This window comes from Piliocolobus tephrosceles, chromosome 11 (assembly GCF_002776525.5).
Source record: "Piliocolobus tephrosceles isolate RC106 chromosome 11, ASM277652v3, whole genome shotgun sequence".
In the NCBI taxonomy this organism is placed as follows: Eukaryota; Metazoa; Chordata; class Mammalia; order Primates; family Cercopithecidae; genus Piliocolobus; species Piliocolobus tephrosceles.
Window position 1 is genome coordinate 55,088,855 of NC_045444.1, and position 15,121 is coordinate 55,103,975.

At 39.8% G+C, this 15,121-nt stretch overlaps 1 protein-coding gene across 1 annotated transcript in view; it reads right to left on the minus strand.

The window, feature by feature from the left end:
* The window catches only part of LRP2 (LDL receptor related protein 2), a 219,547-nt gene that overhangs the window by 41,880 nt on the left and 162,546 nt on the right, over positions 1 to 15,121 (minus strand). The window contains exons 51-60 of the mRNA XM_023189698.3: positions 14,842 to 14,994; positions 14,148 to 14,318; positions 10,161 to 10,384; positions 8,774 to 8,951; positions 7,557 to 7,753; positions 6,243 to 6,488; positions 5,420 to 5,548; positions 4,337 to 4,456; positions 2,891 to 3,007; positions 2,040 to 2,156 (exon numbers count right to left, since the gene is read on the minus strand). Of these exons, the coding sequence (XP_023045466.2) occupies positions 2,040 to 2,156; positions 2,891 to 3,007; positions 4,337 to 4,456; positions 5,420 to 5,548; positions 6,243 to 6,488; positions 7,557 to 7,753; positions 8,774 to 8,951; positions 10,161 to 10,384; positions 14,148 to 14,318; positions 14,842 to 14,994 (1,652 nt within the window). The remainder of the gene's footprint in view (positions 1 to 2,039; positions 2,157 to 2,890; positions 3,008 to 4,336; positions 4,457 to 5,419; positions 5,549 to 6,242; positions 6,489 to 7,556; positions 7,754 to 8,773; positions 8,952 to 10,160; positions 10,385 to 14,147; positions 14,319 to 14,841; positions 14,995 to 15,121) is intronic.

The following is a 15,121-nucleotide window of genomic DNA, read 5'->3' on the forward strand; positions in this document are numbered from 1 at the left end:
CAGAGAGCCAAATCAGGAATGAACTTCCATTCACAATTGCTTCAAAGAGAATAAAATACCTAGGAATCCAACTTACAAGGGATGTAAAGGACCTCTTCAAGGAGAACTACAAACCACTGCTCAGTGAAATCAAAGAGGACACAAACAAATGGAAGAACATACCATGCTCATGGATAGGAAGAATCAATATCGTGAAAATGGCCATACTGCCCAAGGTTATTTATAGATTCAATGCCATCCCCATCAAGCTACCAATGAGTTTCTTCACAGAATTGGAAAAAACTGCTTTAAAGTTCATATGGAACCAAAAAAGAGCCTGCATTGCCAAGATAATCCTAAGTCAAAAGAACAAAGCTGGAGGCATCACGCTACCTGACTTCAAACTATACTACAAGGCTACCGTAACCAAAACAGCATGGTACTGGTACCAAAACAGAGATATAGACCAATGGAACAGAACAGAGTCCTCAGAAATAATACCACACATCTACAGCCATCTGATCTTTGACAAACCTGAGAGAAACAAGAAATGGGGAAAGGATTTCCTATTTAATAAATGGTGCTGGGAAAATTGGCTAGCCATAAGTAGAAAGCTGAAACTGGATCCTTTCCTTACTCCTTATACGAAGATTAATTCAAGATGGATTAGAGACTTAAATGTTAGACCTAATACCATCAAAACCCTAGAAGAAAACCTAGGTAGTACCATTCAGGACATAGGCATGGGCAAGGACTTCATGTCTAAAACACCCAAAAGCAACGGCAGCAAAAGCCAAAATTGACAAGTGGGATCTAATTAAACTAAAGAGCTTCTGCACAGCAAAAGAAACTACCATCAGAGTGAACAGGCAACCTACAGAATGGGAGAAAATTTTTGCAATCTACTCATCTGACAAAGGGCTAATATCCAGAATCTACAAAGAACTCAAACAAATATACAAGAAAAAAACAAACAACCCCATCAAAAAGTGGGCAAAGGATACGAACAGACATTTCTCAAAAGAAGACATTCATACAGCCAACAGACACATGAAAAAATGCTCATCATCACTCGCCAGCAAATCAAAACCACAATGAGATACCATCTTACACCAGTTAGAATGGCAATCATTAAAAAGTCAGGAAACAACAGGTGCTAGAGAGGATGTGGAGAAATAGGAACACTTTTACACTGCTGGTGGGATTGCAAACTCGTTCAACCATTATGGAAAACAGTATGGCGATTCCTCAAGGATCTAGAACTAGATATACCATATGACCCAGCCATCCCACTACTGGGTATATACCCAAAGGATTATAAATCATGCTGCTATAAAGACACATGCACACGTATGTTTACTGCGGCACTATTCACAATAGCAAAGACTTGGAATCAACCCAAATGTCCATCAGTGACAGACTGGATTAAGAAAATGTGGCACATATACACCATGGAATACTATGCAGCCATAAAAAAGGATGAGTTTGCGTCCTTTGTAGGGACATGGATGCAGCCGGAAACCATCATTCTTAGCAACTATCACAAGAACAGAAAACCAAACACCGCATGTTCTCACTCATAGGTGGGAACTGAACAATGAGATCACTTGGACTCGGGAAGGGGAACATCACACACCGGGGCCTGTCGTGGGGAGGGGGGAGAGGGGAGGGCTTGCATTGGGAGTTATACCTGATATACATGACAAATTGATGGGTGCTGGCGAGTTGATGGGTGCAGCACACCAACATGGCACAAGTATACATATGTAACAAACCTGCATGTTATGCACATGTACCCTAGAACTTAAAGTATAATAATAAAAATAAATAAATTTTAAAAATCCAAAAAAAAAAAAATAGCAAAGAAATGCACTTGAACGGCCATTGTGAAATATATGATTATGATGACTTAGAACTTAGGTGAACTGATCATTAACAGTGCATGCTGAAGAGACAATACCTATGGCCTTTTAATGTAAGAAGTGGTAGCTGACTGATGTCTAAACTATCATATTCATACTCTCAGGTAAACAGTACTACATATGTGTCTAGGGACTTACGACAATCAGCTTCATCAGAGGCATCCAAACAGTCAGCGGTTCCATCACATTTCAATGCACTGGGTACACAATGTCCACTTGTACACTGAAAATATTCAGGATGGCAGGTCCTCATCTCTGAAGAGAAAAGATTGTCATTCTGAGAAGGCCTTGTCATTATCAGGCAGAGATCAGGTACCTGGAGTACAGTGGGTACTCCATCACATTCCTATCTACACCCTGTGACTGGCTCACAGCAAACCCACAACTTGTGATTAGCATATTAATACACTCTCAAAACTCACACTTTCCCCACTCAACATACGGAGATGGAAGTACCTAGCTCCCTTCTATTAAATAATCTCCAGCTCTTAAGCTTTTCCTCAGAAATCAGAATTCTCCAATTTTCAATGTTTTCTAATTTTCCTAAGACCCAACACCAAATCAGTAAAGAGCTATAAAAATTACTTTGGGTTTAGGATTCCTTTCTCAACGATCTGACCTCTACACAAGACAGTCATAGTAGTACATGTATATTCCTTAAGGTGACTTTCGGTGGAATAGTAGTAGCAAGATCAACGTCTTTGTTCACAAGGCTAATGCAGATTAAAATCTACTCCTAAGACGGGTTGATATTAAAATTAAATTTTTTAATTCCTTGCTATTTTCCTCTATTATGACTGATCTAGACTGCTATGAGTTAAGAATAATGCATAGAAAATACAGAGCAGAAGATACTGTGTTATGCTAAGGTTTATATATTATACATATACTAAAATCATTTTCCTCTAAAAGCCTTATAAACACTAATGTGAAGCCCCTACACGGTCACAGTACAAAATTCCATGGTAAGCTTCTCAAATGACAGTTACCACAGTCACGTTCATCTGAGTTGTCCCCACAGTCATTGTAATGGTCACAGATCCATCGTGAGGGAATGCACTGCTGATTGACACATCGAAACTCGCTCTCCGTGCACTCCCGGGGCGCTGGAAAGGAAAGGCACCTGGCCATGAGTGTGCACCAGGAATCACACACAGGAGACATCATGTGAGCTGGCCAAAGTGCCCGGGTGCCCAGCGCCCTCCTGTGTCCCAAGCCCCAGAGGTGTGCTTGGGCAAATCATTCACCCTCCAAAACTAGACCTTTCACCTTAATTTTGAGTCTGTAAAGAATGGCCTTTATTAAGAAGTTTGTCCAAAGGTGATTTTTTTATCTCTCTTGCTTGCTCTCTCTTTTTTTTTTTTTTTGAAACAGGGTCTTTCAACATTGCCCAGGCTGGCTTTGAACTCCTGGACTAAAGTAATCCTCCCAGCTAAGGCTCCTGCGTAACTGGAACTACAGGTGTGTTCCACCATGCCCAACTTGATTTTATCTTAATTTTTTTTTATTTCATGAAACTCTAGATAACGTCTTATAGGATTCAACATGAACTTTTATTAATAAAAGACAAAATGCCAATTGGATTACCCTTTTGTGTAAGTTTTTAGCTAATTGACATTTGCAGATGTAGTCAGCTTCCTAAATCTCTCATTGCCTATGGCAAGTGGTGATCACTTCTTTCTTCCAAAAGATAAATAACATTAGAATGTATTTCATTAGTCAATAAGAAATTGATGCATATCATGAGTCAGTGATATACATTCTGGGCAGGGCTTCATTAAGCTTGTTTTCAGAACATACAATGAGTGTGTTCTGACCATCTAGTTTGATATGATCTCAGCCTCTTGACTTCGTTTCCTCAACCTCCCTATTCAATGCCTTGTAGTCAATACCTTCAACTGGGAGAAACTAAAACTTGTCCTGTTATTTAACTATTAGCCCTCCTAAAACAGTCGGCTATTCTAGGAATTGTAATAACGCAAACACAAGTTCTCTCTCCTCTCCTGTGAAGGCCATTTTGGGGAAAGAGCTTAGGAAGCAGTGTCTCTGGGTTAGTACCTTTCCTCTCTCTACTTCTCTGGTCCTGGTTTTCTATTTCTATTCTATTTATCTTGTTATATTTTTCCTTTATCATAAGTCACCACAACTTCTTTTGGGAAAAAAAAGTTGGGTGTGAATAAATTCGACACAGAAAAGATATACTTCGGTAAATACCTTCATCCAAAAGCTTGATTTGAAAAACCTCAGAAGGAGAAGATGCTTATGTCTCTAGTGGAAGAGAAAGTAGAAATGTACTGACCAGCAGAAAGAAAGAGATCAGACAGCTTGATATCCTACCCATTGAGGATCAATGACATGGACAGTTGAATTATGGACAAAAAGCAAACCTCACAGCTCTGGTGGCACATAAGGATCATAGGACTGTGAACACTCACCACAGTTTTCCTCATCTGAGTTATCTCCACAGTCATTTTGCCCATCACACTGCCAACGAAGAGGGATGCAGTGGTGATTTTTACAGCGGAAATCCCCCACAGGATGGCATGTCCTCTCCTCTGCAAAGCAGTCATTGCAAAGACTTCATAAACCATTGGCAGAGAAATGCACAAAGTAGTATCGGCTTCCTTGTGAGACAGTCTGAGAATTGTATTAGCACACTCTTGAAGCTCCCAAAGAGAGGAATGCCAGCAACATTCATGGTCAATATTCTCTCTTTTAGCTACCCTGAACCTATCCTACCGCTTGAAACTCAATCCATTCCCTTTGGTAGAAACCGTGCAAAGAATGAAATGGTATGTGGTTTGTAATTTGCAACGAAGACCTGGTATGGGAGGCTAAAATGATGCCACAATAAATAAATATTTTGATCATATTATCTTCAGTCAATTGGACTCAGTGTCCTTAAAAGGATTTAGTATATTCTTTACTTCTCTTCCAACTAAACCCAACACACATACTCACAGATGCTTTGGTTTCAAGTTAGACTATGACTAATCTTGACAAATTCCATTAATTTATCTGACTTTCCCATGTTACCAGAGGGACTACAGATGTCCAATAGATAACAGGGAAAATCAGAGAGACATTCAGAATATGAAAATCCCCAAATCAGAAATATCCTAATTTGGAAATATCCTTTTTAGAGAGAGATACCAAGTCTTTTCTGTAACCCCTTTCTACCAATTTCAACCAATTTATAAAATTAGAGAAACAATTTAAACTTGCCAAGTGTGAGTAAGAATTCTACATCTGGAAGAAATTACGGAAGTTTCTAACATCTTAATAATGTCTTCCTCAATGACAGCATGATTTAAAATGCTATAAATTCAATACTCCCGGTAATCCTGCAAAATGCTACCAAATGTAACATGTCATTCGAAGAATCAACCATTTTTTTTTACAGAGGTAAACAAAGAAAAAATGCTATGGAAAATACACTCTCATCTCTCATCTAATAAATGGCGCATGACATGTGGACTTGCTTGTCCCTCCCTCCACTCCCCTGCAGCCCCTCCTACCACAGCCTTGCTCATCACTGTTGTCCCTGCAGTCGTCTACACCATTGCACACGGCCCACTTTGGGATGCAGCGGTAATTTGTTTTGCAGCTGAATTCTGTGAAGTTGTCACAGAGATGGGCAGAGCTCACTGAAAAGGGAGGAGGCATCAAAGTCAGAACTGAAGGTACAAGAAAGCACCTTTCCATTGTCACATTAAGGCTGTGGTACTGAGGAGTAACAATGACCATGTTACCAAGAAAACTGACTCTGGCATTGTGTGTCTGCTTTAGATGTGATCTGTTCACCATGAACAGAAAAATAGTTCCAAGTTTCTCACTATCTCAGCACCACTCATTTGTTTTACAGTATAATTTTGTGGGTTGGGTTGGGGAAGAACAGGGTTTGAAGTTAAAAACCTGGGTTGAAGTGTTAAGTCTGACACTAAACAGTAATGTGACCATCCACTTAATGTGAACCTTAGTTTCCTCATCTGTAAAATGGAATTGGTTCACACCCACCTTCCCTACCTCATAACATTTCTCTGTGGCCCAAGTGAGAAAGCAGTAGATATACAACATGTAAGTTCTTGGTATCATATTCTGGTTGGTTAGACATTCTATGTATCAAAAAGAGGTATTAGCCACTTGAGAAACAGCGTCTGGTTCCACCTGCAAGTCATATAGCTATACCCTGCCTTTCAGTGCCAGAGTTTGCAGGGAGTGCCAAGGCAGAGCATCCCATCGGGCTGAAAAAGAAAGCTCCATGTCCTCTCTCAGTCCCCATGGAAGTTTCCTCATGTCTCCCTGCTCTGGTCAAGCCTTGGCCCTCCCGTAGGAACTTACTGCATTCTTCAATAGGCTCATCCGAGTGGTCTCCACAATCATTATCCACATCGCACTTCCAGGCCTGCGGGATGCAGCGGCCATTAGCACACCGAAACTGGCCCGGCTGGCAGGTCCTGCTAGCACAGTGCGAACTGTCTTCATCTGAATTATCCTCACAGTCGTTAAACGTGTCACATTGCCAGGATTCTGGGATGCAACGTTTGTTGGCGCACTGCCATTCATTGGAGTCACAGTGGTGATTCTCTGAGAGCAGGGACATTTGGTTATCAGCTTGGAAGGCATCAAGAATGAAAGCTCCTAACTGACATCAGTGAATCCTGGATAGCAGGATCATGATTTCTTTTTAGAGGACTTATTTCCAAATGTAGTTATCAATCAGTACTACTACATGGAGCACTTCTTCTTTTGACTATTACTGTCTCCCAAATTCTTAAACATCTTTTTATTGCATAAAGACTTAAGAGATAAGAACTGAATGCCCTGATCTGTTAAGCATACCTTCCTCAGTCCCTATTATACTGGAAAATAGTCTTCAAACTTTGTGTTTGTTACTGCTATTGATGTGTTGTTTTTAGTTTGGGGGAATTTTATTTTTTGCCTATTTGATTATTTATTTATTTTTCTCGAGACCAGGTCTTCTTGCTCTGTCACCCAGGCTTGAGTACAGTGGCATGATCTCGGCTCACTGCAGCCTCGACCTCCCAGGATCAAGCTATTCTTCTACTGCAGCCTCCCAAGTAGCTGAGATTACAGGCACATGCCATCATGCCAGGCTAATTTTTTGTATTTTTTGTAGAAACAGGCTTTTGCCATGTTGCCTAGGCTGGTCTTGAACTCCTGGGCTCAAGCGATCGACCTGCCTCAGCCTCCCAAACTGTTGGGATTACAGGCATGAGCTGCTGTGCTCAGTCTTTTTTTTTTTTTTTTTTTTTTTTTTGCCTTTTAAATGGAAAGGTAAATAAATATGACAACTGAGGGTCCCTGTTAAAAATGGGGGTGGAAACCTCTCATTTCCTCCTCAATGTTAACTCTCAAAGGGGATTCAATGCCTAGCACATGGTGAAGAGCCACCAGTAGAGACAACTGATTATCTACTTCAACCATTTGCCTTGTAAAAACCTTAAGATTTCTTAAAAAGAAAAAAAAACACTTCATAAGAATAGAAAAAGGGTGGAGCCTGAGTTTCCTTCTAGGACTTTGAACTGGTTTTTAATTCATGATATTCAGGAAATACCCACAGAATCATGATTGTATACAATTATACAATCAACAAAGAAGTGGGGAAAAGAGGCATAAAGCAATTCAACACACCACAAAGAAGACGGTCTTCATCAGACCCATCAGGGCAATTTTGGTGAGCATTGCATAAAGTCTGTGGGCTGGTGCAGTTGCCGTCATTGCACTGGAATTGTCCTAGTCGGCAGAAGCGCTGCGGGCAAAGGGCCAGTTCATCAGAGCCATCTGAGCAGTCTTTCTGTCCATCACATTTCCACCAGATAGGAATGCACCTGCACAGAGAACATACAGCACTTCTTTAGCAAACCACCAGCGGCAACAGTTATCTGGAGAGAAGGAGTCAACACTGAATTCCAAGAAATGACATGTATGAGTTCTCTCGTGGTCCCAGAAGAGGATCAATTAAATCTCAGTTACAATGGTGTATTTTCTGAGAAAACATAACTTGGCAAGATAGAACAGATTTCTTAAGATCCAAATACAAACTGAAAATGTGCTTTAAATATGATGAATAAATTCCTTCCACAAAAAACAATAAATAAATACAGAGTGTATGTTTTGAGGTGTGTTCTAGGAGCAGTGATTGCTTCAGATTGTTTGCCAGGGTGATGTAAAAGTATTGTTTGGGAAGTTGGAGGGAAAAAAAAAACAACTGCTGAGGGTCTTTCTCACAATAAATGTATGCTAGATTCTTAATCTCAGATATCTTATTCAATCACTACAATCGTCTACCGCTGCATCTTAGATGCTATGATCTGCTTTGATGCCTCTCTCCATGCCACTCTCTAACTCAGGTCCCCTAGTCATCAATGGCCTGTGGACATTGTTAAGGAAATAATCTGTGGCCATGTTTCATAGCAAACACAAATGATCAAAAATGGATTTGAATGTGTAACCCTAGTTCCCCTGGCATAGGCAGCTAAGGAGCTAGGCTGGCATAGGCATGGAAAAGACAGTGAAATTCTATTACTTCTGGGGACTATTTTTCAGTATGTACTTATATACACTCTGGCTCCAACACTCAGGACAATTAAAAATGAGAAATACATGGCTTGCTTCCTTTCTATGAAAGTTTGCATATATAGGCATAACAGTTTGGTTAGCAAGCTCCTTCTATTCATGGAAAATATTATCTGAAGTTGGAGGCTGAGAGTCTTGCTGTGTTCCACATAAACCAAGTGAATTAACCAAAATCTTGTCTCATTAGAAAACTCCCATCCCTTGGAGCCTTGAAGGTCAATGTCTGTACAAGGGCTAGAGAGGCACTGGGGAGAGGGGAAAGAGAGCCTTACTTTTCATTGTTAGCGCACAGGAACTGGGTGCTGGAACACATGGGCATGCAGTAGGTGCTGCCACTCAGCTGAAGGGTGCGGAAGTCATCTGGACATTCGCAAGTGAACCCTTTTCCTCCTGGTTTGATGAGGCAGAGATGAGAACAGCCACCATTGTTGGTACCACAGGGATTGCTCACTAGTGGAAAAGGAAGAAAATATATGTTCATTTGCTTAAAGAGAACATCAAGCACAGATTAGCTGATTACACATCCTGACATTAAACTTACCACCTCTTAGAGAATTAAAAAAACCCAACTATCGTAGATTTATGATTTTCCCAAAAGTTCTTAAATAAAACGGATGATAGAGTTATACAAGCAACAACCATGTGCTTTAAGAAAGCTCATTTATATGCTACCAGAAGTGAGCTATACCCACTGGTGTTTCTGACTAGAAAATTGTGTTCTCCAAGTCCTGGGACAGCAGGCAGTAACCTTAGCTTATATTCATTTGCCTAGACCTAGGTTAAAGTTTTAATTTCCAACAGTGCTATATTCATTCCCTCATTCTAAGTACATAGGTAACAGAAGTTTGGCCAAAAATAACGTGGGTGAATAAACTGAGCATCATCTTTACTAATTTTCCAGGTCACCACTTTGAGATGAATATTTACTTGAACTTCTAATAAAAATTATATGAAGAACATTAACTTCCAGAAAGAAATAACTAAATTTCTTTATTTTGCTAATTCTCATTTTTCCTTAATTCCAAGTTTATCATATGTTTTAGCAAGACATCACAACAAAGCAGACCCACAAAAACCAGTCTATCCCCAAAATATACTCCAGACCTTTACTAGATTATCTCTAAATCATAAAGTTGCTTTAATTGCGTAAAAAGGGATATAAGTTTACAATCCGATAAAAACAAGTTCTCTTACTTAAAAAACACTAAAATGCACTGTTCTTGACATTATCTTCTAGAAGATAAGAATAATATCTATTTTATACACAATATTATATGCATTTATTTAGTATTTAGTATTTAGGGCTGAAATGTCATATTTTTAATTCCTTTAAAGTACATCAGTCCTCCCATAGAAATAGAAAAAATAAACATAGAACCATAATAACTGTTAAATCTTATCAAAAACAAAGGAAAAAAAAGATGATCTTGAAGAATTTAGCGAGTTTTAAGAAAAAGAAGAGTTCTAGGTAGTCTTTCCAGGGAAGAGGGATAAACTCTCAAGATATTTGCCTACTGTCAACTTTCAGCGTATGCTTTGAAGAAAACACTAACAAGTAACCACAAACTCTTTGTAAATCATAAAGTTAATGCTTAAAGACAATCATGACATGCACATAACCCAAGGCAACCATGCCAAACCCCTCAGTCACCTACTCACCAATGGGCTGCCTATACGGATGGTAAACATGGATGTCAAACGGTCTGTGTGTTGTGTTCACCAGTGTCTGTCTATTTGATCCATCATATTTGTTTCCCTTTTCCACTGTCCTTGTATTCCAATCTGTCCAATAAATAGTATCTTCAAAAATGGTAATAGCGAAGGGGTGAGGCAGTGTCCCATCATACACTGTGTGTCGACGGTGGCCCTCCAAATCAGAGTACCTGCAGCAGTAAAAGCAGAAGCAGTTACGTGATGAAGGTAATCCTTTGCCTCTAATGTCTTGCAGGATAAACGAATTCACAAATCAACAAAATTCTACCTCCTAGAGATAACGTAAGTTCAGATCCTCAAAACTCCTAGTCTTTAATTAAAACAAAAACTAAACTTAAAGGATTTATTTGAATTGAACAAAAGATGTAGAAGTGAAAAGGCAATGCTTAACAAAATAGGAATAGTGTCAGGAGTTTAAATAATCACTAATTCCTAACCACAGCTGCTTTCCTGCAGATGAAGCTGGTATAGCTATTGTAGGTTTACGGCCTCTTATGTTGATGTTCCTCATTAAGCACCCTTTTGATATCCTGGGGTGAACACCATTCTTGTTTCTTCCAACACCATTGGAAGAAATCAGAAGATAGCAATACTGTACTGGAATTCTACCGTCTCATTAACATTCCGGAGGGGACGCTATTCTAGGAGATAGTTAGGTTCTCAGTATAACCGGAGGGGAACACAACTTAAAGGCCTGCAGGGTTAACTTTGCAAACACCAGCAGGACATTTATTATTAATCGTGCCACGGCACCATTAGCGAATACTTTTCCAGATGAACAAACCTCCAGAGAAGGTTCTCTGATTTCAATATATTACAGAGGATCCACAGCCAAATTCCCAAGTCCTCTCAGTTCCAAGGGCTTTCATTACTACGGGTCTATATGAGAAATCATTTCTAAAATAGTGACAATTTAATATTTTAAAAATTTGGAACATATCCGAAAATTCAAACAGGAGATAGAACAAGCTATCAACTAAGAAACCTGATAATGTTAGCCACGCAATGTTAAAAATATTTCCTAAAATATAATTTATGGTAACTTACAGAAGCCATAGGAAAACTGGAAGATGTGCTTGACCTCTGTTGATAAGGATGCAGGTAAATGACCAGAAATCAGTCAAAATCTTATTTATTTATTTATTTATTTATTTATTTATTTAGAGACAGTCTCATTCTGTTGCCCAAGCTGGAGTGTAGTGGCACAATGTTGGCTCCCTGCAACCTCCTCCTCCTGGGTTCAAGTGATCCTCCTACCTCAGCCTCCTGGGTAGCTGGGACTACAGGCAGGTGCCATCACATCCAGCTAATTTTTGTAATTTTTGTAGAGACAGGGTTTTGTCATGCTGCCCAGCTGGTGTTGAACTCCTGAGTTCACGCAATCTGCCCTGCTCAGCCTCCCAAAGTGTGGGGACTATAAGTGTGAGCCACTGCACCTAGCCACCATCTGTTTTTTAAAAAAATCATAGACCAGAAAGTAGTCCTGAGACCTTCCCTTTCAGTTCCTTTGTAATCTCTGTAGAGAGACCTCAGATACCTCTATGAGCATTTTTTGTCAAGAGTAGAACTACATGGCCATGCGTGGTGGCTGATGCCTGTCATCCCAGTACTTTGGGAGGCTGAGGCAGGCAGATCACCTGAGGTCGGGAGTTCGAGATCAGCCTGACAAACCTGGAGAAACCCTGTCTCTACTAAAAATACAAAATTAGCCAGGCATGGTGGTGCATGCCTGTAATACCAGCTCCTCGGGAGGCTGAGGCAGGAGAATTGCTTGAACCCAGGAGGCAGAGGTTGCAGCAAGGTCAGATCATGCCATTGCACTCCAGCCTGGGCAACAAGAGTGAATCTCCATCTAAAAAAAAAAAAAAGTAAGAGTAGAACTACAGGCACAGCTCCAGTGATGTGTTGGTGCATCCCAAGATGTACAAGGAATCAATTGGATGCTCTATAAAAATCTATTGCTTTATGTGTCTATGAAATACATTTCTGAACACAGGCATTGCTACCTCTCCAAGAGGTAACCAATTTAACATGGCTCATGAATATTAAAGTTTCCTTTATTCCCAGATCACAGTGTCTCATATTATGATTTGACTTTTAGACTGAAATCTACTGCCTAAATTTTATAATCCATCTACACAAATAATCTATATTAGATTGTATCAAAAAGTGAACAGAATATTGTACAACTAGAAAATTCCTTTTTTTGGCCGGGCATGGTGGCTCAAGCCTGTAATCCCAGCACTTTGGGAGGCCGAGACGGGCGGATCACAAGGTCAGGAGATCGAGACCATCCTGGCTAACATGGTGAAACCCTGTCTCTACTAAAAAAAATACAACAAACTAGCCGGGCAAGGTGGCGGGCGCCTATAGTCCCAGCTACTCGGGAGGCTGAGGCAGGAGAATGGTGTGAACCCGGGAGGCGGAGCTTGCAGTGAGCTGCGATCTGGCCACTGCACTCCCGCCTGGGTGACAGAGCGAGACTCCGTCTCAAAAAAAAAAAAAAAAAGAAAAGAAAATTCCTTTTTTCGTCTCTAATGCTCCTGGAAACACTGTCTAAAGGTACGCTGAGTGAAACCTACTAAGCTTTCAAAACCAAGAATAATCTATAGGATCCAAAGAACAATAGAAGTCAGTTAGAAAATCATTGAAGCTTCTTTGAACATCCTGATGCTTCTACTAATTCAATATAGGATTGCATGGAAAGCTAACTCAGCTCTCTGATGTGCCTTGTAAGAGAGGATACACACACTGTGAGAAGGGCTAAGAGTATTACCATCAGTATATCACATCAAAATGGTATAAGTAAACTAGAAATAATATTTCACTGCTTCTAATTAAAGTTAATCTCTACCCTAAGAGTGAGTTAATATCTGCTACAGTAAATTCTGCAATGAGAACGCTAAGGGCTACCTTAGTGTAGCAAATGAACCAGTTCAAGAGAAAGTTCTGGAATTGATTAATTATGCCTGCCATGAGCACAGGAAGAAAGAGCACTAGCATGTGTGCCAGGTATTCCTTCTTTTTCAGTGGCATGTCCCAAGGGAATACGGTGTTAGAGAACTCCAAACTTTTCTACACTGACTTTGGCAGCAAAATAAACATAACAGAAGAAAGGAATTTTTAAAAATAAAATAAAATAAAAAACTTTGAAATAGCTCTACTGAATGAATGGCATTTCCATGCTTTTGAATGCAACAGGCTGTTCCTGGATCACTATCCATAAATGCTTATGCAGAAGACATTACTATGGTCCAACTAGGCTATAACTAGCAATATTCAAACTAAACCCTCAATATGGGTATTCTTGATTAACTGTTATTTAATAATGCATATCATCTTTTTTACAATGAGTATTTTTATTGAACAGTATATTTAACACACTTAAAACAATTATCCTATTACCAGAAAGATGTAAATGCCTTATCATATTGGATTAATGTTAACAGACTCTACTGCTACCTAAAATACTGCATTGCACTTAACCATAAATGTGCCAAAATATTTTAGGGAAAGTTTTCCAAATCCTTTCATTCTTTTCCTTTCCTCAAATACTAAAATTTATTAATCATGTATTTCATAGGGGAGAGCAAAGTAAAGAGACAAAAAAATTAAGATGAGTTGCACACTGAGCTGACTACCATGGGGAGAGATTATTAGCTCTGTTTTCTAGATGAAAAAAAAAAAAAAAAACAATAAGAAGTGAAAACACCAGGTCATAAACCCTGATCCATATGATTTAAAAGTTCACCCTCTTTTTACTGCACCATCCCATAGAGCTCAGCAGTTTTAGTTAGAAGTGTGACTTCCTCCCAATGACTTCCAACAAACAGGTCAGTTAGACAATACAGGGGACTAATAGACTGGAATCACAAGCTCTGATGTTTGAAATAAACAGTCACACAATTGTTTTATGCTTTTCTATGTACGTACTCTATGTAACCCAAGTGGGCATCTGCCCAGTAGAGTAGATCATTGGTGTAATCAATGGTGATGCCATTAGGCCACTCTAACTTGGTGGAGATAATCACAGACTTGTTGGTTCCATCCATGCCTACTCTCCCAATGTATGCGCGGTGACCCCAGTCTGCCCAGTAGATGTACCTGTCAGGGCAAACACAAAAGGTCAGTCCCTGATGCCAAAAGAAGTCAATAGCCAAAATACACACCTTTTCTCCATTTAGAGAAATGGAGTCTACATTCTGTAGAGCCCCTCAGAAAGGAAAGAGAGCTAACAGCAAATAATCTAAAAAAGAAAAAGGAAGGGGACAATGTACAGAAAATGTTCACAAATAAACATAATTAACTGAATTTCAGTGGCTTTGACATGGAGAGTCCAGTAAAGAAATTGGTTTTCTGAAACCACAATTTTCTTTGCACACAGCCAAAATACATGACTTGAAAAGTGCAAAAGTGTGTCAGGGCAAAGAAAACAGAACAGCTGATGATGATGATTTGAAGAAGCCATGCTTCTACTCATTATACTAAACGATTTACCAAGTAGGAAAAGCAGAAGACAAACCCCAGCAAGACATTGGCCTTGAGATGGCTATATGAACAGCCTTTTTGGTAACAGAGGCAGAATAAGGAGGTGAAAGGAAAGTCCAGGATTGCAGGGAGACAATACCCATATTGAGGGTGAAGGGCAAGTCCTCTGGGATTATCAAAGCAGAAGGTGTTGTTGGCATCCACACAGTGCTGGGCCAGCATGCGGCGGTGTCCACCATTGAGGTCAGAGACAAAGAGGCCATCCAGGCGGGCATCCAACCAGTAGAGCTTTCTAAAATGGAGAGCCAGGAGTTAACCAATATAGTCACTTTGTGAAATGGGACATATTTAGTCACCCAGTTTCCTATCCAAGCTACCTGAGAATCACAGACAGTTGTTAGAAGTCACCTTTCTTCAGG